The sequence below is a fragment of the Acanthisitta chloris genome, unplaced genomic scaffold (genome assembly GCF_000695815.1).
Source record: "Acanthisitta chloris isolate BGI_N310 unplaced genomic scaffold, ASM69581v1 scaffold15053, whole genome shotgun sequence".
NCBI lineage: Eukaryota > Metazoa > Chordata > Aves > Passeriformes > Acanthisittidae > Acanthisitta > Acanthisitta chloris.
In genome coordinates, this window is record NW_008665567.1 from 169,461 (window position 1) to 196,300 (window position 26,840).

The 26,840-nt window shown below is 46.0% G+C and overlaps 1 protein-coding gene across 1 annotated transcript in view; it reads right to left on the reverse strand.

Annotated features, from left to right (window-relative positions):
- Positions 1-26,840, reverse strand: part of NTRK3 (neurotrophic tyrosine kinase, receptor, type 3) — a gene marked incomplete at its 5' end in the record, with an annotated part of 146,451 nt that overhangs the window by 78,069 nt on the left and 41,542 nt on the right. Inside the window, one exon of the mRNA XM_009071812.1 lies at positions 15,356-15,544. Coding sequence (XP_009070060.1) covers positions 15,356-15,544 — 189 coding nt within the window. The remainder of the gene's footprint in view (positions 1-15,355; positions 15,545-26,840) is intronic.

The following is a 26,840-nucleotide window of genomic DNA, read 5'->3' on the forward strand; positions in this document are numbered from 1 at the left end:
ATGGTCCATTTTGCCTGCCAGCACCTCTCTGACTCCTGTTCTTTCACCACAACAGATCCATTTTTAATCAAAAACCCACTGAACACCCAATAGGGCAGGAAAAGGCAGGGCTGGGAATGAGGAATACCCTAAGAACAAAGTCAGAAAGTCCAGGATCCATAAGGAAAATAGCAATGAAAACATCAGATGAATAATTTGCCCCAGCAGCAAGCCCAGCTACTGGAGCTAAGCACTCTCACAATCTGCAGTTTGCAAAAGAAGGTTATTTTTCCACAAACCAAACCCTGGACTGACACCTCCTTTATGAGCTGCTGAAAAACACCATTTTCTGAACAAGCTCTGCAAAAACACAGTGACACTTCCAGTTTACTAGCAAGCTCTGCCACCACTCACCGAGTCACAGCCTTGGAGCTGTCACAGCCTCCCCAAATGAGACCAGCGGGGCCAGGAGACTGCTGGCACCACTGCTGAAGCGACATGCTTATTTCAGATGCAAATGAACCACACAAATTGAGACCAGACCCTCCTTTTCCCCTCTGAGCTACTCATAAATTACAGAGGCGGGAGGGAGGTGAAGGGTCTTCGAGGCAGGTGAAACACAGCAATACAAAGGACCGAGCATCTAATTGGAGACAAAAGGAGAAAGCTGAACACTCACCCAGGTCCCACAGGGACACACAGTTAACCCTCCCCTCCAGAGATAAGCTACATCAAGAAGCCATCCAGCCTGTTGGATTAATGACTCCTTGAGGTAAATCAGAGGTGCCAGCAGCTCAAAATGAGAGCTTTTGCTGCTGTAGCTTCCATGCTTTCTCCCCTTCAGCACCATCAGGGAAATAAATAAATAAAACTAGCCTACAGGTCCCATTCAAGCTGAACTACACATGCCATTACAGCCTCACAGCCAGGCAACAAGGTAAGAGCTGCAGGTATAAGCTTGGCTGTGGATGCTGGGCTCCTGCCCTCTCTTCCTTTCTTTTCAAAGAAAATAGAATTGAGTTTGTATCGACTACTGAGAAAACGAGACAACATTATACAGGACACGACCCTCCACAATCACATTAGGTCATTGCAACACCATAACCAGCGTGGAATACGTAGCCTTGATAGCATATAGGACCAAGGAGAATGATTTTATGCAGTAAACATCAAAAGACAAAAGAAAAATGATTCATATCAGGACATCAGGCATAACCAGAGTGAGAGATAAGTTTGGAGTGGCAGGAACATGCAGCACTCCTGTCTCTGAGCTTCCCTCCCAAGCCCTTCCTGTGGCCCCACTCACACTGGCCTGACACTTCTCAGAGCTGGTCATTAAAAACAAGGCAAGTGTTATGAAATATCTTTGCCACTTGCTGTACAGCTTCCTTGCTTCCCCTCCCCAGAGCCCTGACAGTTTCCAAAGGAGTAAAACCACTATTCACAGTTTCCAGCCATAGCCCTCACTGTGTCACCAAAATGTCCAAGAGCAATATACCCAAGGTGCTCATTTCAGGAATGCTGAGATCTGTTTAGATATGAGCCTTAATGTCCTACTTCAGCTTAGTAAGCCAAGTTTTGCTATAGCACTTCAGTGTCTATATATGCATTGCACACAGATAAACAGAAAATAAAAACCAAACGCATGGTCCAGCTGTGCAGACTTTCACCATCACGGTTTGGCACTCAGTTCTCCTCTCATCTTCCTTCCCTGGCTCACACCTCTCAAACAACCACAGTCCATGTCCTCTTCCTCAGTGTGCCCCTACACAGTCACAGATGAACCCCTACCAGAGCATTTGATCACATGCAGGACCTCATCACCCAACTGCCGAGGAATTCAACACAAACATCCCTCTAAGACAGGGCACAGAGGACTCCAGCAGTCCAGGTGCACATCTTGGTAGGTATTTATGGTGATGTGGAGGCCACCACATCTCTGGAAAGGTGCAGTGGGTTCACACTAGGTGTAGCAGCAGTGCTGTTCATCACTGTACCAGGGGTGTGAGGATGTACATGTAGAGACTGAGCTCTGCACAACCTGGGAGGTGAGTACTGCCACCCCAGGCAGGACAAAACACAGCTCAGCACAACTCCCCCAGTGCCTGTTTCACACTATCAAGCAGAGGAACATACACTCAATATATACATCCTGCTACATGTGGGAAGGAGGACGCAAACCTTCCTAAAACCTTGATTTACATAGCAGTCTGTGGCAGTGGTTTCCCAACTGCATAATGAGTACATTAACTTTGGCTAAGCCGATTCTCTAGAGATGAAGAGATGGAAAAAATAATCGAAACAAACTGTGATAGAGTTTTTGATTAAGCAGCTGATGATCAATAAAAGTTATCTGCAGGGCACAGAGTGTTAATGAGCTACAATTCCTGTAGCCAAGAAACACCTGAGCCCACGGTTCCTGTTCCACAGAGCCCACAGAGGTCAGCAAGACCTGCTCTGCCTGGACTGATAAGGTGAGAACACAGGCTATGAAGTCCACAGGTCTCACCTGCCCTTGTTCCTGTTAAAAGGGTGATGGTGGAAGAAGGAAAAATAATAACCTTAAAGAGGCATGTGGCTAGAAAGAGAGGAATCAAAAAGGTTAACAGCCTGATTCAGGCTTGAGGTGCTATGTTTGGGGGGATAAAAAAATTGAAAAGACATTCATAGCCTTCTCAGACAGCTCCATTAATTTAAAGAGTCCTTAGAGCTCTGTGGCTATAACACCAGCACATAACACCTCTACAAAAGGGAGCAAGAAGGTTGCTGGAAGTCAGTTGGGCTACCAGCTCTCCACCACTAGTAACACAAGGCACAAAGTGACCCACACCAACCACATCCTGGAATTGCTATCACCTTATCCCTTCCCCCACAATGATGTCACTGCAAAGGTGTTAAATCTCAATACTTCTTAATATCTTAAATTCATCCCCAAAGATTCTCATGCAGTAAAGAGTGGACTTTATAGAGAATTTCTCACAATAGCATAGCCACCTGTTTAACAGCACCCAGAAGCAAGGCTGCACAAGGATTTCAGAGAGAAAGTGGAAAGGAGAGCTTCATATTAAAGCTACAGAGAAGACACAAGGCTCAGATAGGCAGAGGCATAGAATATCACTGCCTCTGCCTGAATTTAGCTATTTCACTGGAACTAATGATTTTACTCTTCCAGAAATGTCTGGAGAACTGTTAGTGACCACAGGGAGCTGCTAGGATCTTTGTATTACATTTCCTCCCAAAGTTGCCTCCTCTGACAGCCCAGCCCAGCCTGCCTACAAAGGGGATTTGTTTTCCCAAAACTCACTTAGCCTTCCTGTCCTTAGAGGGTCTAGGGAAAGCTGAGAGAAAATCAGCAGACAGGATACTCTTTCTGAAGTGTCCCACAGGGAGCAGAGGGGATGAACGGCACATTAGGATTTCTCCCCCAATTTCTCAAATTCTCACAGAACTGGAGTTTGCAATCACCCTCCGCAGAGCCTGTGTCAAGACAGATCATTAATACTACTTGACGCTGAGGATCTCTTGTATTAAAAAAGCACAGGAATTACTTAGTTCAAATCTCTATATTATTCATAAGATCCATATCTATCATGGATATAGTATTTACACTGCTATGGGAAATGTAATAAATAAGGCAGTAAGTGTTTCCTTCCTCCAGGTCAAGATGAAAGTCTGCATCTTAGAAAGTGGCATTTTGCTTGGGCAGCTAGGCTCACATCCCAGCCTCCCTGCTTAATTCCTTCAGCCAGGAACTAAAGCCAAGGTGAAAAATAACTGCTCTCCCTCTGAGCACAGCACTGAAGTCCCAACCAACTCCAATGAAGCAGGCCAGGCAGCAATGCTTAGGTGGAATGAGATCGGCAAGGAGAGGTCTCTTCAGAAGTAGTTAAGAAAGCAAAGCAGACACAGACTGTAGCATAGCCCCCATGAAGGTGGAAAGGAAGCATTTGATCTCACCTATCTGGAAAGGAGCAGGAAAAGCTCAGAATCAGCATTTTCTGGGATCATAATATACAGCTGAGAGCTCCAAGGTGTTTGTCCATCTAAACCCCTGAATCCAAAAGACTGGCTGTGAAAGGACTTCAGGTGGGGACTCATAAACATGCAACATGGTCCAGTGGGCTGAACATGGGCCAGGCTGCTAGCTGTCAGCAACCTGGTGTGACCTTGAGCAAATTGATGTCTTTCCAGCTGCCTCTCCTCATCCACAAAATCGAGATGAAGATGCTTGCAGTCCCTTGATGGGCTAGAATGAAAATGTCCCTTTCCAAGAAAGACTGGAGATGCAAGACACTGTGTTACTTCTCCTTAAGATAAGGATAAAATATACCATATCCCTCAAATACTCAGCTGCCTGCTGTGCTCTCAGTAAGGTTCCCCTGACATTTGGGCTCCGCTGGGATCTGGCATGATAACAGAACAGTCCCACCCCAGCCCATCTCTGGAATTTGCCCAGAATTTATTTTTAACACAGGCTCAGTGTGAACATTTGTGGTGGGATTTGTATGAATTCATGCCGATCCCTGACTCTGAGCTCGTCTCACCCTGTCTGAGCTGGGACCATCAAGAGAACAGACTGCACAATCTCCCCCATCCTTAACAAGGAGTCTAACATGATTCAGACACAAGGCATCCTATCTCATTCCACATGTAGGAAGGAATCTTTGAGGTCTCAGATGGAGCTACTCCTGCTATCCAGGGGTAACTAACTCGTCTTAGAGCATAAGACGTTAAAAAGGGTCCTAAGCTGGGCTTAAAATGACCTTTCAAAATCATGCAGCCCTTTGCCAAGCTCTTTTGATTTTTTTTTGGTTCTGGACTGTGAGCAATTTGATAGAGCAAAAGCTGTGGCACATCTGAGAGAAGACTTGAAAATTATGCTGCAACTTTCTGGTTTGTGAAGACCTCAGGTATGGCTTGAAGCATGAGGTCCTTTGCTTTGGTATACACCTGATGGCCATCATCTCCCTTGCTCAATGCTCCTCATCAATTACAGTGCAGAGACGTAAAATGACTGATACTTTTAATACTAAGGGCCTGTCATTTATTTATTAGCTGGCGACAGGCCCTGCAGTCCAGGATGGATGCATTATAAATCAACTGCATTTCTAACCATTAAATATTCATCCAATTCATAATGTAGGATGCCCATAATTTCCTTATTAGTGTTGAGTGTGAAGGATTTTTCTTTCTCCTCCCTTGGTTTTACTTTGCTTCTTTGCCTTCCCAAAGATCTTGCTCATCTGAGGATTAGCTTGGCTTAATCCTACGAGAGGGAGGTGGATGGGTGAGAAGGGCTGGGGGAAGGGAGGCAAGGACTGAAGTAATTTTGTTCCAGTGTTTTCTTCTAATTGCAATTTGCCATGTATACTTAGGAGACCTAGCTGCCTTGTCTCCTGTCACACTTATGGGAGCCAGAGAAACTGCTTGTCCTGAATTTAAGAGAAGCTTGTAGTGGGGGGGAAAAAAAAAAGATCCCTTTTATCTTACAGAGGGAAAAAAAGGAGGTATGGTGGTAGGATAGGGAAGGATGATGTAAAACCTGTTAAAATGTATTAATAAGATAAGAACAGGTGTCCATATATTATATACCAGTACATTTTAAATAGATCAAACATATATATATGAGATACATATATGTATAAAAATAGGTAGGTATAGTGACCTTCAGACTCAGTGCTCTAATTCATTGAGGAAAAATAGGTTAGTAGGGCTGAAAGAAAGGTGTGACATTTTTACAGACCCACAGCTATGACAGAAAACTTCAGGTACTGCTGCAAGATCAGCATAGGAACTTGGAACTAACATCAGGAAAAGCTGAGTCTATTTGAAGCTGTAAATCCTCACTTGAGTACTGCATCCTGCATTGACCACGCTTGGCTGCAAATGGCAGGACAGCCTGATCCTTGGTGTGGTACACACAGAAATTTTCATGCTTGCATTGAGTCTCACTTTGTTCCCATCTCTTAAACAGATCTATCCAGGGAGGGGCAGGGAGAGGGGGCTTGAACAGATTCAAGCAGGGTTCAACATTAGGTAACTTGCAGTGTGTTTAGGAATGAGTGTGCAGGAATCTAAAAATGGATTATGCAATAAACCCTGCCTTAATGGGAGACAAGCCCAGGCATTGAGAGCAATCCTGACATGCTGTGAATTCAATGTACTTTTCACCTCAAGACACTTGCATACAAATTTTACATCAGCTACACATGGAAATGGGTTTGCTGAGTTCTCAAACAGGTATGTTCACTTCAGTAAATCACATCTTGTTCAAAAAGGCCAGTGCTTTACACTTAACCACAGTACAAGACAGCTGCTTCAGGTCAGGGCTTCAGGAGCACACCAGTAGTGCTTCCATTAGCAGCAGCATCTTCCTTCATCCCATTGACCCCATTCCCTATCTGCACCCACCAATGAGAGCAGGACAGCCAGAAGGATACTGAGGCAGATTGGAAATGTTCAGCAATCATGAATGACAATTCCTGCATTTTTGTTATACAAAGCAATCGTGCTCTGTTCCTCCTGCCCCATGCTGCTGGGAGGCACAAGCCATCCTTGTCTGCCCATCCCATCTCCCCAGAGTCAGTCACCACACGAGGCTGGAAAACAAAAGCTTCCTTTCACACAAAGAACTCTTCAGGCAGAATATTTTTATTTACATGGGTCACTCCCCAGCTTTCAGGACTGAAGTGGGTATTTTGGGTCATATAGCCCAAAAGCAGCACTCAAGACAGGTTTTTATTTTTTTAACTGCTACTGATGTATAGCTTCTCTGCTAGATTCTGGGCTGTACTTCTTGTCCCACAGGGCAGCACAACTAATAATGTTCCTGCAGTGTGTGCGGTCGTGCAAAACTGCTCCAACTCCTAAACAATAGCAGCTATTTTTAATTAGGAATCACAGTTTAACCAGACAATGAACAAACAACGAGTGCCTGAAATCTTCGAACCAGAGAGACATCTCCTGTCGGATCACAGTGAGGCCCCACCCACTACTTAGAGACAGATTTTAAACCTGAAAAACAGCCTGGTTAGACTAAAAAGTCACAACACTATGTCCTTCTGAACTCTGAGAGCATCCTGTGCCTTTAGGGATACCCCATGGCCAGGTACCACAGGCAGATCCCCCTTGTCCCAGAAACGCAGAGGTACCTCAGCCTCCAGATTTTTGCCCAACAGCCAAGCATTGTAAATCAGAATAAACTCATTCAAAAGTAAGGCAAATGTTTAACTGACAGCCAAAAGGAATCAGTACCACAACTCTACCCCCACACACTCCAGCTATTTTTACAGTGACCCACGGCAAAATTCACACAATTGACGAGCCATTAGGAGAACACTCTCGAAGCCACTTCACTACCCTTGACACCGGGACTGCCTGAGTCTGCAATAGCCTCAGGTCATGCACTGTGTTGCTACCTTTTGTCCTGCAGAGACAAAACCACAAGTATGAGGAGCATTGGCTGGCGATCAGAGCTCTCCTCCCTCTGGTGTGGACACCTCCTTTGAGTTTAAAAACACCGGCTGGGTCAAGCACCCTACAAGTGCAACTGAATAGGGAGAAGCACAAATACCTAGGCGCACAGCTAGTAACATAGGAAATGTAAACCTGTTTTATCCCCATTTTTCCCACTCCTCTCACCCTGCTACAATGAGCCTGGACTCATGCCAGACCACTGGTGAAAAGCATGCCTGTACTGCCAAGCTCTGAACACTCAATAGAAATTGGAGATGCAATCATCTTTGCTGGCTTTGGGCAATCCCTGGCAGGGAAACTGCCCGATTAGGATCCTCATGGCATCCCTGGCTTTGCTGAGGAAAGACAGAGCTGTGAGGGTGCTCAGCAGAAATCCAGGCTTTGGCAGCAGCAGTTCTGAGGTGGAGGTGATCAGTGTGTAGGTGTCACCGTTCAGGAAGCTGAGCCATGGGGAGCAAAGAACTGTTGATTCAGCAGGTGCTTCATGCCATGCCCATCCCATGGTGCATGGGTGAGTGGAGGGTGAACACATGCCCACAAACACGGGGACAGCAGTGTATGTGTAGGCCAGGGAATGCTGCAAGAGGAGTGGGAGGATGTGTGAGCCCCTGTATGAGATGAGCAGGGCTAGAATATCAGAATGTACATGCACATCCTCCATGAGATGGTGCATGTATTGAGCAGTTTGGTCCAACCCATTTGATGCAGGGATGAGGCTGCCAGGCAGCAAGAGCAGCTTGCTGTGCTAGAGCCATGCCCAATCCAGGAGGAAAACAGGTCAGGACCTCTTCTCATCTGGCTTGTTAAGTGCTTGACAGTTCACAAATCATGGGCTTCCCTTCTGAAATCACCCCAGGTAAGGCAACACTGCTTGCTGGCCCCACAGACAGCAGGATTAAACAGTCCAGTGGAGATGATTTTAGGCAGAGGAGCAGGTGGAGTTTTGTATGAGAAAATACTTCCCTGTCAACTCCTCGACGTCTGTATCCAGCAGTATTTCCCTCACCAGGGCAGCCTCTCTGCAGACTGACCACCATTATCAGCCCAAAGCCATGTTTTGCTTGATTTAAGGGTTTCTCTTCCTCCTGGATCCCCATCACCAGGAATGTCCTTGCCCAGTAAGTCATGTTGCACTGCAGCTGTGCTGCCAGCATTGCATCTCCATGCTGGGGTTGGATCCTGCTCAGTCCTCTTTGGTCCTGGGTGTTGCTATCATTATCTTCAGTGAACCCACCTTAAAGCAACAGAGATTTGATCTAAAATCCAAACAGCAGCAGGGGGTGATCAGTTTGTATGCAAACCAAGTCAGGTGCCCACCACATCTGGAACAAGCAGGGCTGCACTGCTGGCTACAGCAGCTCCTCCTAAAGGAGGCAGGGGCCAGGCAGAGCCACGCTGCGTTTCTTTCTCATGGTACAACCACACAGGCAATATCTGCAGAGCTGCTGAGGGGCAAGATATATGCAATGCATTTTGCTAGCCTTTTCAAGACAACCTGTGTGAAATATGGTCCTCTGATTCATGTCAATATGGAGCAATGTTAGAATCTCTATATATCTACCTCAATATTGTTTTGTTAATATAAGCCTTATATTATTTGTGATACTGCTTATTTGTAATTGGAAGCTGCTATGACACATAGTCAAGCATTAAAAGCCCAGAGGGCCTAGAGATGGGTGAGGGCAGAGCCACAGGCACCACCACGGCCTCGGGGAGGGGTGTGCTCAGCAGGGAGCAAAGATACTGATAATATAGTTTGTTTGTTAAGAACATTTTGTTTGCTTAGCATTTACCATGTTTTGTCAAGCTGTGTTGTTCCTGGAGGAACTTTTTGGGGTTCATTTTTGTGGTTCGATCCGGACAGGAATTGATTTCTGGCTGAGTCTGCCAGAGGAGAAGGGGTTAAAGTTAGGCTGATGCTTTTAGGTGTTTACGCATGAGCCTGCCCAAGTTCAAGAAGATTCAAGGAGGTGAAGTGAGTATGTCCCGACAAAGACCCACGAGGACCTGTAGGGTGTGTGTTGGTAGAGCAGAGACTCCCCGCGCACTCAGCACTGTTTGCTTGCTTAAATTCACATAATAAATTTTAAACTTTGACTGCAATCCTGTTTGGGGACTCAGTCATTTATAACAGCCTGGAAAACACTCATTTGCGTAGCACCACCATTGCAGGAAGGTCTGAAGGGTGACACTGAACATGAGGCTCCAACTCAAGGTGCAGGTTCAATAGGTGGGATGGGCACTCCACTTCTGAAAATGCAGGTTGAACTTGTGGAAAATGTGAATATTTCTTCCACTTGCTCTTTCAGAGCTGGATGAAATGATACAGAGCAGAAAATAGCCACAGGTAAGAAAAAACATTTGAGAGCTGAGCAGGTTGGATCAAGTCCCACTGTCCATGGGATCTCTCCTGTTAGTCAGATGTTGCAGCATGGACAAGGGGGCAAAGGAACAAGAAGGTGGTGCTGAGCACAAGAGAAGCTCAGTTCTGCTCTGGTAGGGGACAGAAGCAGTAATTTTGGTTGCTCACACCTTTCTCCAGATACCTATAACATCTGCTCTGGAAACAGCCAGCCAGAGCCCACAAGGTTTCTTCAACATCCCAGTCTTTTGCAGGACGTTCACATCAGCATTTGGAGCTCAGAACAGTTTCTATGAGAATCAACAGCAAACCAGAAGGAAGGGAAATTTTGAGGTAGATCATTACAGGGAGCCCCCATGCTGTCACCTGCTAGCAGCTGAGCACTGAGGTCAGGGCTCTTCCACAGATCCAAGTGACAAACACAGACTTTGCTAGGACCAATGAGGAGAGACAGAACAGAGTAGCAAAACACACATAAATGAGTATACAGCTACTCACAGCTCCTCATTGAAACCCTTAAAAGTATCTCACATGGGCTGAATGAGAAGGACAAGACTGTAAGAATGTGTGAGCCCCAGCACAGAAGAGTCTTGGCCCACAAGTGCCTACTGCAGAGAAGCAATGGGCACTGGGTCCTGCTGGAGAAGAGCCTGGGGCTTTTGTTTTAGAGGAGATAAGAGGAAAAGAGAAGTTTGGAGAAACAACTGAACCCTGTGGGAGGGACTGAGACCTGTACAGCCTGCCCCAGGCTGGGCATGGGGCAGCAGAGTGCTGTTGTCACTTCACACTGGCCTGCACATTTATATGGCATGACAACAGTATTTGACAAATCTTCTTACCCTGGGGGGGAGGGGGAAAGGGGAGAGGAAAAGGTTTTCTTTTCCACTACCAAATGTTACAGTTTTCTTTTTTAGTCAAATAAAACTACAAGCATTTATTACTTAAGTTTTATGCTGTTGTTTGGGGAAAAAATGAGAACATGAACTGACCAAAAATAGAAACATTGCTTATACTTTAGCTTCCCAGGCCCAGGATGAACAAAACACACTAGGCAAACAACAAAAATTAACAGTGGTAAGGGTAAATATCTCATTTTTGCTTTCAAGACCTATTAAAAGCAGAGGTAAGGAAATCTATTTGTTTAAGAAATATGGTTTTTGAAATGACCATGATGTTCCTTTTAAGCTGCACTGAAATACAAGATAAAGACAGGGTACTGAGTGAAAGAGTGCTGATGGCGCTTTTATTGTGTGATTTGCCTTGTTTTTTTCTGAAGTACTTCTTTTTAGCCGATTACCATGTATTTACAGTTAGTGTAATTATATCTAATTACTTAATTAGCATGAATATGTGTAATTACTAACTTCGAATATATAATTATGTCAGGGCAGCCTGTAATAAATGAGGTTGAAAAAAAACCTTCATTAGGACTCTACGAAAGGACGACTGCTCCACCCGTGTGGAGAATGCATCCCAGTCCCCAGACTGTGCCAGTCCTGGAAAACACAGCCAGCTCCAGTCATGTCTGGCAAAACCCTCCCCCAAAATCAAATCATTTGCCCCAAAAGTCTAGCGTCGCAGTGCTGGTGGGAACTGAGTATCCACTGCTGGGATGCACTTGGGGATCTGCTACCCAGATTCATTTTCTCCATCAAGGCTTGGATATTTTTTGCAGATTCGTGTCACTCTCCAGAAGACCTATTCTGTCAGATGAGAAATACAGGGAACTGAACAACTCACTGTGCTGTGGCATTCAAGTAAAGCTTGAGAGATCAGATCCAAGGACTAATCTACATCTGATGCATTGTGCTTTGAATTAATTACTACTTAATTACTATTATTAAAGTAAAACAGTCTTCCAAAATGTTTCTTCTGAAACATTACCCATATTTCATCACAGGAACCTCCAGCTACTTGTAATTACAAAACCTGAATTTTGGAAATTCAAATCCTCAACTCTGGGAGATGAAGTTAAGGTAAGAAGCTGCTGTTACTGCCAAGTCTTCCCAGAAGAACTAATAGTCACCTTCTGGACACATGAGGGTAGACCAGATCATGTTTTGCATTACCAAAACCTCTGACCATAGGTTGATGTTATGTGGTCCTACACCCTATCTTCTCATCACTTACTCTTCCACAGTGCTTGCCACAAGTGCCATTCTTCTCCTCTCATGTGTTTATTTCCAAACAGAGAGAGGTGCAAACTCATCACAACCTGTTGCTCCTCCTGCTGATACCTGCCAAGCAGATATGCACTTGGTTTCTCTTCCATGTGCAAGAGATCAGGAGAAAAATGCAGGTTTAGCTTACTCTTCTGAAAGTGACTTGTGGTTGGACTGTTCCCATCATCAACCTCTTTGCTTAACCCTCCAGACCGGGCCAAGGACAGCTGAAACAAGGACTGGATGCAAACCCCAGTGCTGACCAGCATGCCATGGAGTTACAGTGTAAATATGTGGGAGCATCTTCTCATGCTTCATCATGAGGAAACAGGATGGTGCTGGTTACTCCCTTGGCTCTTTGAGAATCCCTCATCCAGGAAAAAAAAAACTCCTGCTCCTCTAAGTCAGGCAGTAGCACAAAAATGGTAAGACACAACTGCAAAAATCCCAGAAAGTCAGAGGTGAGAACTGACTCCTGTGCCCTTCATCCCATCTACATGAGGACAGCACATTCTCAGTGTGGAACACATCTCTATCTCCTTGAGGACACATTAACAAGGATGTCCCATGGGACAGCACAGCACAGCGAGAGCAAGAGGGGCTGCAGCTCCGCGGGCAAGGAGCTGCTCTCCATATTTCAGCTGCAATTCCATTATGCAGAGCTAAGTGGCTGAGAATAAACATCCGTCATCCCTGCGTGATAAGCGATGCTTGCTAGTATAGAGGGTGACAGAAATCTATATCACATCAATGTACTATTAATACTGCATTAAGCATATAGAGTTTTCTCTCCTCATTGCTGTGCGGCAACGGGTATCGGCATGTCCTCAGCCCATAGAACATCCAAGAGCACTGGGATGCTTGCAGGAGAAAGGAAGGAGAAAAGCTTCACGATGGAGAGGGAAAATGCTTCCTGAAGATGTTGCTCTAGCAACAACTCAGTGCAAAGGAGAGATACTGGGTGTTGTGGAGCACCTTTGCTCACAGCTGGGCAGCAGCTCTGTGGGAGGTAGGTGGCAGGAGCTTGCGTTTGTACAGGCTCAGTTGGGCATTGAGGCACACCTCAGCCCAGAGGAGTTCTCTCTACAAGTGACAGCAAATCAAGAAGTGTTTCTGTCCAAGCTCTGCACAGGGGGAAAGAAAAACCCTCTGGCGTGACAACCATGGGGAGAACACGAGCAACAAATGTTCTCCAGCTCAGGCTTAAGTTGCATAGAGCACATCAGATCAAACAAACCCCTTACAGCAAAAGCTCCCCAAAGCATGGTTAATTTAAAAGGTGAACTATGAAACTTTTCCAGCCTCAAGCAAAGCCACCAGTGAAGTCAGAAGTTTTGTCCAAGTCAAGTCTTGGGGACTAAAATACAGAACACACACCAAATTCAACAGTCTGAGGGAGTAAGGCCTGGGTTTTCCCTCGTGAATGACAAAGAAATCTAAAAAAACTAGGGCTTTCAGTCTGCCAGCATCCAGCTGTCACTTGCCTCCTCTTAGCATCCAAAGGAAGTGCCATCGTTGTGGGGTTTGGTTTCAGCCCCACTGCCTTGCAGCTCTGGGAAACACAGAGCATTCCCTTCTGTGCCACCTTCCGTGGGAGAATCACCCAAGCATCTCTGTGAACTCTTCAAATCCTAATCAAACAGCCCCGTGAATCTACAAGGCCAAAACCTGCTGTGAGCAACTTTCCCTGCAACCCATCCACCTCTGAGGGGCCCCACAGGGCAAACACTCAGAGCAAAACTTAATCCTTTGGGGTTTAAGCTCTGCTACCGCACAGCCTCAACAGCACCCATGTCTGGCAATGGTCGGCACATAGATTAAAGAGATTTGAGAGAGCACAGGAGGGAAAGGAAAAAAAAGTAAAGCAGGGGAGCCCCCCCTCCCAAGACATCAGAGTTTGTAAATCATTTTGAGATGAGGTGCTATAGGAAATGTAAAATATATAATTAACGGCACAGAAAAACCACGCTGCATTCAGCTTCTCGTTCCTGCCTAATCACCGCCCTCCTCCTCCCCTCTCTACAAACAGACCAAATTTAGCACATTTAAATGAAAATCAAGGGGAAAGCCAAGCACATTCACTGGGTACATCCCATCGCTCTGGCAAGCAAAGGATGGTGATAAGGGCTTGGGCACCACCTTGCAGGACCCAGAAGGATGACCCAGGGACACCTCCATGGGAGCAGCAGCTGCAGCTCCCTTTCCTCTGATGGAGCAGTGGTGGCTGGGAGCAATGTGCTCCTGCTGAGCACTTAATGCCGAATGGGTTCCTGCAGGTTGGGAGATCAGCCTACTCCCTGTTTCCAGGGTGTGGGTTATGTCTCCTGCACTCTTGAGTCTGCAACAGCCAAGGGAAGAGCAGAGGTGGCTTTAGCACAGCATTCCCTGCTTCTGGCTGGGCCACAGAGATAGCCCAACTTGAGGTATTTTTCCCCCCTTTTCTTTTCCCCAGATTTTTATTTTTCCAGTTCTACCTGGAACCAAGACACACCAAAAGGATGAGCAATAGCAGGAGAGAAACATTACCCAAACCTCCTGCATTGCTCGGCTTGCATCTCAGAGCTGGTAAGAGGCCCAAGAGAGCTCAACTACTGCCTGTGAGCCGCATGCTGGGGAGGGTTGCATCCCACCACTCGTGTGGGAAGTGGTGCAGGACTCCCAGAAAAGCATCCTTTTAACCAGCACTTTTATTTTATGCTCAGAATTTAGAAACACAAACTGGAGAGGACCACTTGATCACCACCTGCTAGTCTAATGCACCCAATTCACGACCCAGATTTATACAGAGAAGATGCAAAAGCTTTACAGAAGCCCATGAAAACAAGACATCCAGCATCTAAAACTCCTGGAGATAAAGATATCTCCATGCATCTGCCCCAACTATGTCCATGCGTCCTGAGCTTCTCCCTGGCCCACTGGGGAGCCAAAGAGGCAGCCCCATGGCTGGGAAACTGCTGGAGGAGGAAGGGGAGGCAGGTCCTTTCCCCAGCCAAGCAGGGGTCACATCCAGCCCCATGCTCCCAGGTGGCTCTTGCTCACATCTGGGACCTCATGCTTGGGGCTGATGAGGCAGAGCCTGGATTAGAATGGCACTTTCAGGCAAGGGGGGAAGGTGACTGGTGGGTGGCGGAGGGAGGGTGAAGGGAGGTGAAGGTGAGAGTGGAAAGTCATCTCTGGAAGCATCTACATGTATGTTGTGGTTTCTGAGACCTGACATTCACTTTGGTTTCTGGACCATACCAAGACCCACTCTCCTCAAAAACCTCCTTCTCTTCTTCCTCATCCTCTTAACCTCTTCCTCCTCATCCTCCTTCCCCCATCCCCCCAACCCATCCCTTGGTCCCTGCAGGGGGTTCTGGCCGGATCGGGCACTCACATGTGTCTGGCTTGTGGCAGTTGTGACCTTGTCGGAAGTACTGGGGGTTCTCGATGACAGGAATGCGGGTCATGCCGATCACCACTGTGTCTGGGCCAGCATCCAGGGACGAGGGCGTCGTGATGCCATGATTGATGTGGTGGAGAGGACTGGCTGAATCCTCCTCTCCGCTGATCACTGCCACTGGACCTGCAAACAGCACACACATCCGTCAGGTACGACACGGAAATCTAAGAAGCGATGAAAGGAAAGAGCATCCATATCCGAGAGCCAAGACCTGCTTTCCACACAGAGATATTTCACAATATTCAGCTGTACCTTAATTTATTTTTAGACCCTCTAATCCATATTGCAACAATTCTTGCTGCATTGGGGTTGGACAAGGTAGGGACCGCAGTGAAACCTTCCACGAGACCTCCTTTATATATATTCACATGGGAAGAAAAGCCACACTCAACTAGTGATGCTCCTTTTCTCCTGTCTGGAGACAGGAGGCTACCAGAAACTCAAGTCAAAATGAGCAGAGATGCTGTATTGAGGCTTCAGACCTATTCAGAGAAGCCAGTCTTTTACCTGCATTGCATAGAAGATGCTCATCTCCCATCACTAATCTACTTCTAATTGCACAATTACTTTATTATGAAGCACTAGCAACAAAGAGGGGAGTCTTCAAGCCATTTTACTCTCCAGAGCTACTGGGAGGACAGCGCGAACACTGGCTCCATGCAGTCATTCTGCCTGCATTAATCTAGTCTAAAGGCTGCTCATTTTTGGAGCTTCAAGTATTGTTTGTTCTTCCAAGTGGGATATAATAAAGTTATTGTGCAATTAGCACAGTCCCGGCAGCTGTGACAGGTGTTTTAGTCACGAGGAAAAATAAGTCTCTCCCTTTATTGTGAATTCCTTCTGGCAGGTTCTGGCTTTTATAACGTTACTCCCCAGGCCCGCGTGACTTCCAGCTTTTGAGATGCAAAGGCAAAATTCAGCTCTTGCCGCAAGATGCCTCTGTTGGGACTGTGCACACTGTATTTCTACAAACACAAAAAGCAAACAGGCAATTTCAGTTTGAATGACTTTTGTTCTTTCACAATGTCAATTCTTTGAGGAAAAACCAAGAGGACTGGGTTTTGCATGGCACACACATTCCTTTGGTCATACCCTGCACCACTGGCTGGCCCAGCTGTGGTGGGAAGGGGGGAGCTTTTCATTTCAAGGTACAGTTAAAAAAAAAAGTTATAAAAATATCAGCTGGTATAGATTGGTGTAAATAATTTGAGACAAGACCATAAAGATCTACCTTGAATTGGAGCAGTGGGAGAGGCTATTGAGGGTTTACTGCTTTCCCTAAGCAGCCAAGGTGTTGCTTCAAAGGAAGGCACCTCATCAGGCAGTGGGATGTGAAAGGCCTCTGTAGTGAATGATGGACTGGTTGAGGGTGGCTTTGAGCAGCATGGTCTAGTGGAAGGTGTCCCTGACCATGGCAGGGTAGTTGGACTAGTTGATCTTTAAGGTCCTTTCCAACCTGAACCATTGTGTCATTCTATGTCAAGGAAGTCTCCGTTGCCATCTGCTCTAAGAGCAGAAATTACACCTTTATGACAAGGAGCAAAGAGGACATCTCCTACAATATTAGGTTTGTAATCAGCCACAAGACATACACCGGGCTGGCACAGACCCTGCTGAGGACATGATTCTCAGGGACTCACAAAGCCCTGTCAGCACTTTACATTTGGTGTTCATGCTTGCACAGAACCTCCTCATTTTTAAGGAACACAGATGCCCCGCTAGCACAGGCAGGTCAGAAGGACATGGCTATATCTTAAAGACTAGGGCATGATCAAGGAGGTTGGGTACTTGTCAACTAAGCACATCCAGCACCTATTAGCCAATGTTCTGATGGTCATTTCCTTGCCAATAAACAGATCCAGAGTTTGGTCTTCTTTACCCTCCACAGATGGTTGGTTTTTTTCAGTGGCTTACTTTCTAGGAGGACTTTCTAAATGTTATCCTTAGTTTCATGCCCCAAACCCATCCAAGATCTATGAGGTAAGAGGCAACCATGCCTCAGCTGATCCATGGTTGCACTCCCATTCCTCAGCAAACACACACTAGGCCCCAGGAATGGACTCAGACTCTTAGTTATCCAGCTGAAGTCAATGCTGCCAAGCTTATCCATTTACAAGACACACCAGCCCTCAGAATCCTCAGAGCCAAACTCTGATGCTCCATGACCATTTCAACCCCTCCTCATTTCTGCAAAAGGGGGAAAACCCATGAACTGCCAAGGCAATGGCAGTCCTGGCACCACAGGGATAGCACAACACATAAAGTGTATTCTACCCTTGAAATAATCCAGGGACAGTTTACTGCCTCCAACTGTATTTCCAGGTCTTGAAAAAAGCCACAAAATAAATCACATTCTCAAGAGTCCTAAGGAACACACACGATGGTGCACTGTACTAGATTTCCAGCTTTCCAAAATGTTTCTGATGACAGTAGGCACTAATCTAGCATGGACTAGAACATATCATTCAGCCAATTCATCCCCATATTTTCCACAAGATATAATTTTATTAAAGGCATAATTTTCAGTTGAGGACTTCTCCTAGTTTCTCCTATTAACTTTTTTTTTTTTTGATGGGGTGGAGTAGAAATCTGGACAACATTAATTCCTACAGCACAGTTATGGCTCTTTATTACTTCCATTCTCTCACTCCCACCTCTTCTGGCTGGTCACTACCAAGATCCAGTTCCCTCTAAGCCCACAGCCACTCTGTTGTCACTCTGAGGAATACTGGACTCACTGCATAAGCCTGAGACAAACTTTAAAAACATCATGGATATCAAGAAGTCACCAATCACTTTTATATGTGTGACTATTGCTCTGAGTCAAAATATACACTGCCATTAGCAACTCCTGGAAATAAAGCAACTACCTAGACTTCAACTTTTTAAATCTATCTTGGCAAGATAGATGTTTTTTGCTGTTAAGCAGGTGAAGAGGTTGAGTTTTCTGATGTATAATGCTGATAAATGGCTTTATTTGGAATAATTCATACAGGTTTCACCCATGTATTTTCCAGGTAAGGTTAAAGAAAAAAATGGAATAAAAAGAAAAAGAGAGTACAGATTTTAAGATTTAGGTTTACCTTCCATTTGACAGTGAAATGGGCAAAGACATATACAAAAGAAGACAGTTTTGTACAGTAAAAATGCAGAATAATAGTTAAGGGTAGCTTGGGGTAATCCCTAGCATACCATCCTGTGATCTTAAAACACTATATAAAATATTTTGGAGTTTGTCTGAACAGTGATGCAGTAGCTCTTTCTGTGAATAACTCAGCCTGTGTTATGGACAAACATGCTGTGAATATTAACTATTAAAAGAGTCTAGTTGTTAATACTCTTAGAAGTTGGGCATTGAATGTGTTACATCTATACTCTGAAAGGCTCTCCCATGGCTCTCCTTCCATCCAAGTAGGGGTCTTGCCAGCCAGCAGCACCCATACAGACTGCAAGGACAGAGTTGAGCTGTTCTCCATGCTAATCCCATACAGTGTTCCCAGCATGGAAGAAACAGCAGCAGCAGTGATGGATGCAGAGAGCTGTGGGGAAAGGCTGAGAAGGTATTAGGGCAGCCCTGAGCAAAGAGCCAGTCAGCCCCTGCTCCAGCCCAGCACTACACTCACTGCCAACCTGCCCTTTCACAACACCAGCAGGAAAGTCAACCACAGTGACCAGAAAATCAGGATAAAATTAATCTGATGTTAACCAAAGAGCAGCAAGACAGCTTGAAAATGTTGCTTTTGGAAACCCTGCAAGGAGGAATGCTGTTCTCCCTTCCCTCCCACATCTCCTCTACAGCCAACTCCTTTTTCCTGAGAAAGGCATCTCACTCAAACACCACCATTCCCAGACTCATCTCCACCCTCTTTTCTCCCCCAGCCTCCCAGTGAGGCTACACTCCATCCGTCCCAGCAATGTTCCAGTTGTTCTTACTTTGCATCCATCCTGATATTATAATCTCTGCAAACACTCCTCCAGATTGCCCCAAAATCTCTGCTTTTCAGAAAATCTGTCACTCTCTATTCAGCACTGTTCCCTGTGGCTAAACTGGAGTTTTGCTTGGTGTTTACCTTCGTCTCTTTGTTTACCTGGAAGCTCTATGAATAGGATATACCAGTCCATGTCTGTGAATCACCTGATTCATTCACAGTGTTATACAGACACATCATTTAGGAAAAAAAAAGCAAATAATAATAAAAAGCTTAGGGACCCCTGTTTGCACGATCATATCATAATGGTAAATTGTTTATCAAGGCTAAGAGCTATACTTCATGATAAAACATAGGCTCAGGAATATAGGGTACTCTCTAAATAACCACAGACTAGAGAAGATAATGGTCACTGCATAGACATTCACAACATTATGAATGCCCCAAGGCAAACAGGTGAAGAAACAACAAAAACTCCAGCTTGCTATCACAGTAACCTCTCCCAAGCAACAAAAATGATTGAAGGTGGAGAAAACATGACCTCTAAGGGAAAACTGAGAGAATTATGCTTTGTGTTGAGAGGCAAAGACTGAAAGGACACGTGATAACAGCCTTCAAATATGCAAAAGGTTGCAGCAAAAAGAAATATAATAGCTATTCTCCAAGTCCACTGGGGATAAAACAAGAAATAATAGGTTTAAATTGCACTGAGGGAGATTAGAGTTTGAATGTTCTCCCTGATGCCTAGCTGTACAGCTGGTTGAGCACTGGAACAGATAACCCTGGGATGCTGTGGGGGCTCAGCCACTGCCAGGCTGGGAAGGGAAAGGTTAAAGAAACTTCTTTCAAGGACAGTTTAGCTACAGGGAATGATACTGCTCAGAACCCTCAGAGGCTGCAGCATGTTACACTTGTGATCAAACAGCCCTCAGAATCTACCCTTTCTGAAGCTTCCAGAGAAACTCCAAGCAGGCACCTCTCCACTGCTGTAGACCAGGTTTGGGCAGCATCAGAGTCACTGTCAGTGCAGCACTGGATCAGGATGGGGCCATGGTCTCCCCAGCATGGTTTCAGAAAGGACAACTCCATCCACATCCCAGGCCACATGTTCAGGGCAGAAACTGAGTTTGCTGAAGCAGAGAATGGTGAAGCGTGTGCTCAGGGCTGCAGGGCAATCCCCTCTCACCACCCACGCCTCTGGGAGCTGTCATGCAGAACATCATTTTTTGATCAAAAATGATCACTGCAAGAGCTAATAGTGCCATCCTCATTTTCCTGTGTAACATAAAGGAGCCATATAATTAACCTACTTAATTAGGAACTGTATATGACCCATAACTAGAAAAAAAAATTGCTCTCCTAGTAAAGTGGGTCACCATGCATTGTATAGCAAGCACTGAAGCAGACCTCATTAAGCTCCAATATATATTGTATATAAAATCCCTTCCTCTTCTGACTCCAAACCCCAGTTGGCACTTCTATATTTCCCCAATCAAAATCTCAAATGCTGCTCTTCAAAGGGCTGTATCACTGACCAGCAAGGAGATAATTCCAAGGCTGGATCTCTCAGCCCAGCTTTACAACCCAGAGCTGTACATACACACATACACAGGGAGAGAAAAATAACCTCAAACTTCAGCTTATGAGGAAAATAAACGAATAAAGAAAAGTTTAAAAAAAAAATTCCAACCTTTTGTTGGAGCTGAAATCAAACCACCCCCCCCCCCAGGGCTGATCTCTGCACTAGCAAGGAGGGGAACTGAAACTCATAAAACAATAAGTGAAAGCACAACAAATACAATTAAAAATCCAGCCGTGCTCAGAGTGAGATTGCATTTACTGTCTCATAAAGAGAGCCTCATCCTTTCAGGCAAACAAAAGGAAATCAATTTCTTAATTTTTATTGGCAGATGTGGGCATGGGGCCAAGGCAGTGCTCGGTGCCTATGCGGGGCCTGTTTGGAGCCAGTCTGCTGTGAGTTCCAGCCCATTCCCTGCCCTCCTACAATGGGAAGCAGCCACTTCTCGTCCCCAGGGTCACCAGTCTCAAACACGGGATGGTCCATCATGTGGCACTTCTTCCCCTGAGCCACAGCAGACCCCTCACTTGTACAAAACACTGGACTTAATCCAGAGATTCCCCCTCATTCCAGCTCTCGGCGCCTGCTTTGTCACCACCACATCAACCATGTCCAAGCAGCATTTCCCACACCCATACAACTCAATTCCATCTCCCTGTTCCAAATTCACCCTGGGTTATGCCTACATCATGCCAAGGGAACTGGAGGGCATCACTGCAGAGACTGACCTGTACAGCATGGCCCTTGCTCAAACCCCACTGTGGCTAGCTGCAGAGACTCCAATGGTGCAAATCCCTCCTCTGAGACAGCCCATGGGGCACAGACTCTTCCACCAGCTTTTGAGGGAAACAGCAGATATAAAAAGCCATATGCTTGTACTTTGCAGGGAGATGAAGACACCAAAAACACAAATCTGAGCTCTCAAATGGATATACTCAAAATCCTCAGCTTTCAGCAACTCCAGCATCAGAGGTAGGAAAAAATGGCCAAACAGCAATCCCTTTCTCCCTCTCCTGAACGAGATAATGGGTTTGGAGCCCTGACACTCTTGAGGAGGTGAAGATCCCTGTGAACTTCAGGGTGGAAGGAAGCAAAGGACCAGCCCGGGGGTCCTACACCCACTACTGCTCAGGTTAGACACGTGGGTCTTCCCCCACCCAGCTGCAACCTTCCACCCTCTTATACATTGCAGATGCACTATTGTATGAAAAAGAGCTGTCAGATCCATTGTCAGTGGGCGATCCCTACATAGGCAAAAAAGTCCCTTTTCCTCTTTACATGTTGATATTCACCTTCTCTCTCTGTTTTTTTCAGGTGTTTGCAGATGGGAGAAAGCAGTTCTTGCTAAAAAGGGGGATATATCACCGTGGAGGGCCGCAACAGCCCTGTACATCCTCCGTTTGCCCTTTCCAGCCTCCAGACACCCTGGCAGTCCAATTTGGAGCATTACTTCAATCCCATCTGGAACAGAGGATGTCCAAACCTCTCCCACACTTCCCATGTCCTTTCCCTCCCCATCCTTTCTCAAGTTTATTTATTGAGCTTAGACACCAATCCTATAAGCACTCACACTCAGGAATGGAAACATTAAGATCAAATCATATAAAATATAAAGTCAATGCATATGACGGCACAAATGCATAAATCCAGCAGAACAAGCAACCGAAAATGCTTACAGTAAAAACGATGAGACAATCTGATAATTAAAAAGGGTGGGATCTGACAAGCCAGAGCCATGTGTGACAGCAAAGCCAGCTAAGCACCCGCAGGAAGACAAAGCAGGAATTTTTACATCTAGGCTTAAAGCTCTCAGCCCAGCATCACCAAACATCTTCAACTCAGGAAGCATCTAACCAGGAAAGGGACTGCAAACAGGCCACGGAGTAATCAGGACAATATTTTAGATACTGCAACACAAGGACCTGCTGACTCCTTAAGGAGTCAACAAGCCATTGCCTTCTCCCATGTAATAACATATGGATACAATGAAGCCACTTCATTTGCCAGCAAGAAAAGGATTTCACTGCAGAGATCAGGTGAAACAACTATCTAATAGTACAGGCAACAGGAGAGGAAGAAAAGTCTGTTTTATTCAATTGTCACTGCAGGGAGGGAAACAATACTTGGTCTGGCAATGCTGGTGCTGACATTCAGGCCATCCTCAGTCACTTTGCACCATTTCTCCCACCTGGTTTCTCACATTTGCTGTCAACAAGCAAATTTTTCCCACTGTTGGGCATGCATGCTCCCTGTAGGATGTGAGAGGAGCCAGCTGGGGTCCAACATACCCATCCTTGCAGGGAAACCTACCAGGATGGCACCTCGGCATGGCAGAGCCAGCACCAGAAGAGAAACATGCACCTGGACAAGGCAGGAGGAATGCACAGGCAACCAGGAATGTGGCCAACCTCCCTGAATAACCCTGCTGCAGCCCTCCTGCCCCAGCTCCAAGGCCAAAGCTCAGAAAGGGCTGATGAGGCAGGATGAGTGGCTGTTGGGTACTAGATGCACTGATACATCAAAACAAGGCTCCCATTGCCTTTTCTCCAATGCACAAGGCCAAATTTCCATCCCTCCTTGTGGAATCAGTTCTATCTGAAGCCAAAACTTCATTTTCTTCACCCAGGTCTCCATCAACCCACTGCACTCAGCCCCCAGATCTAGAGCTGGGCTCCATCCTGCCTGCCCCAAATTATCTGCTTATTTATTGCCTTTCTTCCCTGTTCTTTCTCTTGACTAGATTTGCCTCTTGTTTTCTTCCAAACAAAGTCACCAAGCTGTCACCTCAGGGGCACCTCGAACTCCAAGGCGGCACAGGCTTTACAAGGCGAGAGCTAGGCAGTGGCTGGGCAGAGGCCTCAGCACTGCCTATTAATCTCTTGGCTCACTCATCCCTATCACAGACACACCATAAAAATGATATAAGCATTTCATTCAAACGGCACTGCAGAGAGAGTGGGGAAGAGCATGGGGCCAATTGATTTCCAGTATGTCTGCTCTTTACCTCCAGGTATAAATACAACAGCAAAATCAATCGGAATAACATCATATCAGCTTTCTAATCTCTTCTGTTCACAAGATGCGCTTTATATACTGCGGCGTTTCCTACAGCTTGTCTACGGGAGGTCCCAGCGCTTCCACACCCCATAACCCATGCGTGTGCAGCCGCTTCCTCGCTCTCAGCCCCTCCGGTGACAAGCTTCAGGATCTGCAGATCCAAACAACAACTCTCCCCCTGCTCCGTACAGGAGGTGCTGAGAGGTCTCCCAAAGCAACGTGCCTCGGCCGCGTAAGAGCAGCGTTAACACGCGCTTGCTGAGCCCTGGGCCATGTTAGAACTTGTTAAAAGGGAGATGAGCGCTCACTCACACCCCTTCCTGATGGATGTCGGCTTGCTTGGCATCGATGGGCATCTAGGCATGCCCAGATCTGCTGCCAAGCACAGGCAGGGGAACAGTCCCACTGACACAGGGTAATGGGAAAGGCAGCAGCAGTGTCTGCTTTCCCCACACCCTCAGGACCCCATGGCTGGATTTACCACATATGGCCCTGATGGCATTTCAAGTCCTTGTAAGCATCCAGAGGCCAAGCAACACCACGCAAAGACCCAAGCCCAGAGCAGGGCTGCCTGCTCAGCACTGAGCAGACACATTTCCTTTCTGCATTTCCAATTTATCATCACCCCACAGCTTTTTATCCTCTCTCCTGGCCTCCAGCCACCACAGAGTGAGACTGTGACAAACTGATAAATACTCTCCCCGAGCCTTTGCTTGGGTGAACATACAAATGCAGTGTGAGAATGGGGAAAGGATTGCCTGGCAAGGCATCAAGGGGTCATCTTCTGCAAACTCCAGCTCAGCACTGAGGCAATGCTTTCCCCTACCTCAAGCCTGACCTTGGCTGAAAAGCTGTTACATGGAGAGGAAAGCAGAAGTGGTTTAATCACAGAATCCCAGAGTAGTTTGGGTTGGACAGGGTCCTAAAGATCATCTAGTTCTGACCACCCACCACAGGCAGGGACACCTTCTACTAGAGGAGGTTGCTAAGGGCCCCATCCAACTTGGCCTTGAACACTTCCAGGGATGGGGATAAGCTACCTCTCTAGCTATTCTGCAATTCAGACAGCAAAGACTATGCACATGGTGTGCAATAAGGCTGTGACAACTGCTAACCTTCCACACTGTGGCCAACATCAGGTAAAAGATCTGGGACATGGTATCTAACCCACTCAGTGTGGAGCTCACTTAGCACAAGGGGACCAGCAGTGATGTTCCAGTGAGAGGTCCATTGGCAGCCCCACCACAAGTATGTCCAACTCAGTGCTGGATCCCAAGCACATTGTTGCAGTAACCTGTGCCAGAAAATACTTAAAACAGCAAGAACCACTGAAGGTCTGAGTGTCAATAGCTGGGATCACTACTGCCCTCCTGCCTGAGGGTTTTCCTGACTTTTGCAGAGACCAGTGCCCAATGCTGCTTAATAAACACCATCCATGAAGTGAAAGCTCTGCCAGCAGCAGCTCTGCAGCAACAAGCCACAGCAGCAGCACATGTTTACCACCAGCCAGGACCATCGCAGGCTGAGGGCAAGCATTAGGCATGTTTCTCATTAGCTATGGGTCCACCAGACACCTCCATCCCCCTCCCACTATTTCCCTTCTCATGCCTTGGCCACTGCAAGATCAGTCTTGGGTCATCTTGATCTACTTGGAAAGCTTAGTCGCCATGAGAGCAAACCGCTTGTCCTCTGGCTCCAGTCTCTTACTGAAATTAGTGCCAATGGAAGTGTCACTATCAATTTCATAATGTTATTGGATAGATGCAAAACTGGGCCAAGTCCCATATTCCTGACAGGCCATCAAATAGGTAGGGATTATGGGTAAGGAGACAGGCAGCCCTGGCAGGAAAGGCAAAGGCTCCAGATCAATTAGCCTGACGAGGCTATCTTCCAGCCACATCACTTCATGCTGACACCAGCGCCTTCTCCCTGGAGCCCGCCCACCCCTGCACTGAGAAGGTTTATTTTTTCCAATGGTAACCAGAGTCCCTCCAAGCCCAGGGAGCTGTGTCGCCTCTCCAAATATCCAATTTATGAGACTCCCAGGATACCAAGGGATTTTGTAGTCATTACAGGACATTAAGTTTCAGGCCTCCTTATATTGGTTTAATAGTCTGTCAAGCTAAAAAAATCAGACATTAATAAAAAAAATGATTTACTTTGCACTGCTTAGAGGTTTCAAATGGAAGAAACGCTCAAAAATGTAAAGTACCTGGCACAACACATGGTTTGTCTTTGCTCTGTGTTTTTCTTCTTGGTTTTCTTTCAAGATCCTGCTTGGACCATGAAACTAAACTGGTCAGTACCATCTGGTTCTCATGCAGTAATTAATAGTGCTTGTAATTTTTCAAACAAAAATAGTCTTGGATTGTTGCTTTTTTGGTCAACTTTTGACCTTTTTGTTTTTAAATGGAATTTTTATGAAAACATCGAGCAGCCATCAAGGCTGCAAATGCCAATGGGTTCACTTCCAGCAGACACCTCATGTGCCCAGTCCCTGCCAGCAAACAAGTGGCTGCATTTGTTCCGGGTGTGAATTTGTAGATTGAAACTTAAAATTAGATCCATGATGTTTGCTATCAGGCCAAAAGATAAAGCCTTACATGGTCAAAAAGTAATAAAAAATCCTTCCAAGCATAGTTTGTCTCAGTTCATGCATGAGGGAAATGAAAACTTGAAACTTCTGTCTCTTAAAAAGTAAAAGCTTTTTTTTCCCCTTCCACAGCCCTCCTAGAGATGATCTCCAGCAGTGGTATCAGTCTCGCAGATTTATTCTATCCCAAGATAAATAACGAGTTGCTTACAGAATCAAAACGTATTTAACTTGTATAATGGTTTAAATCCTGAATCTGCT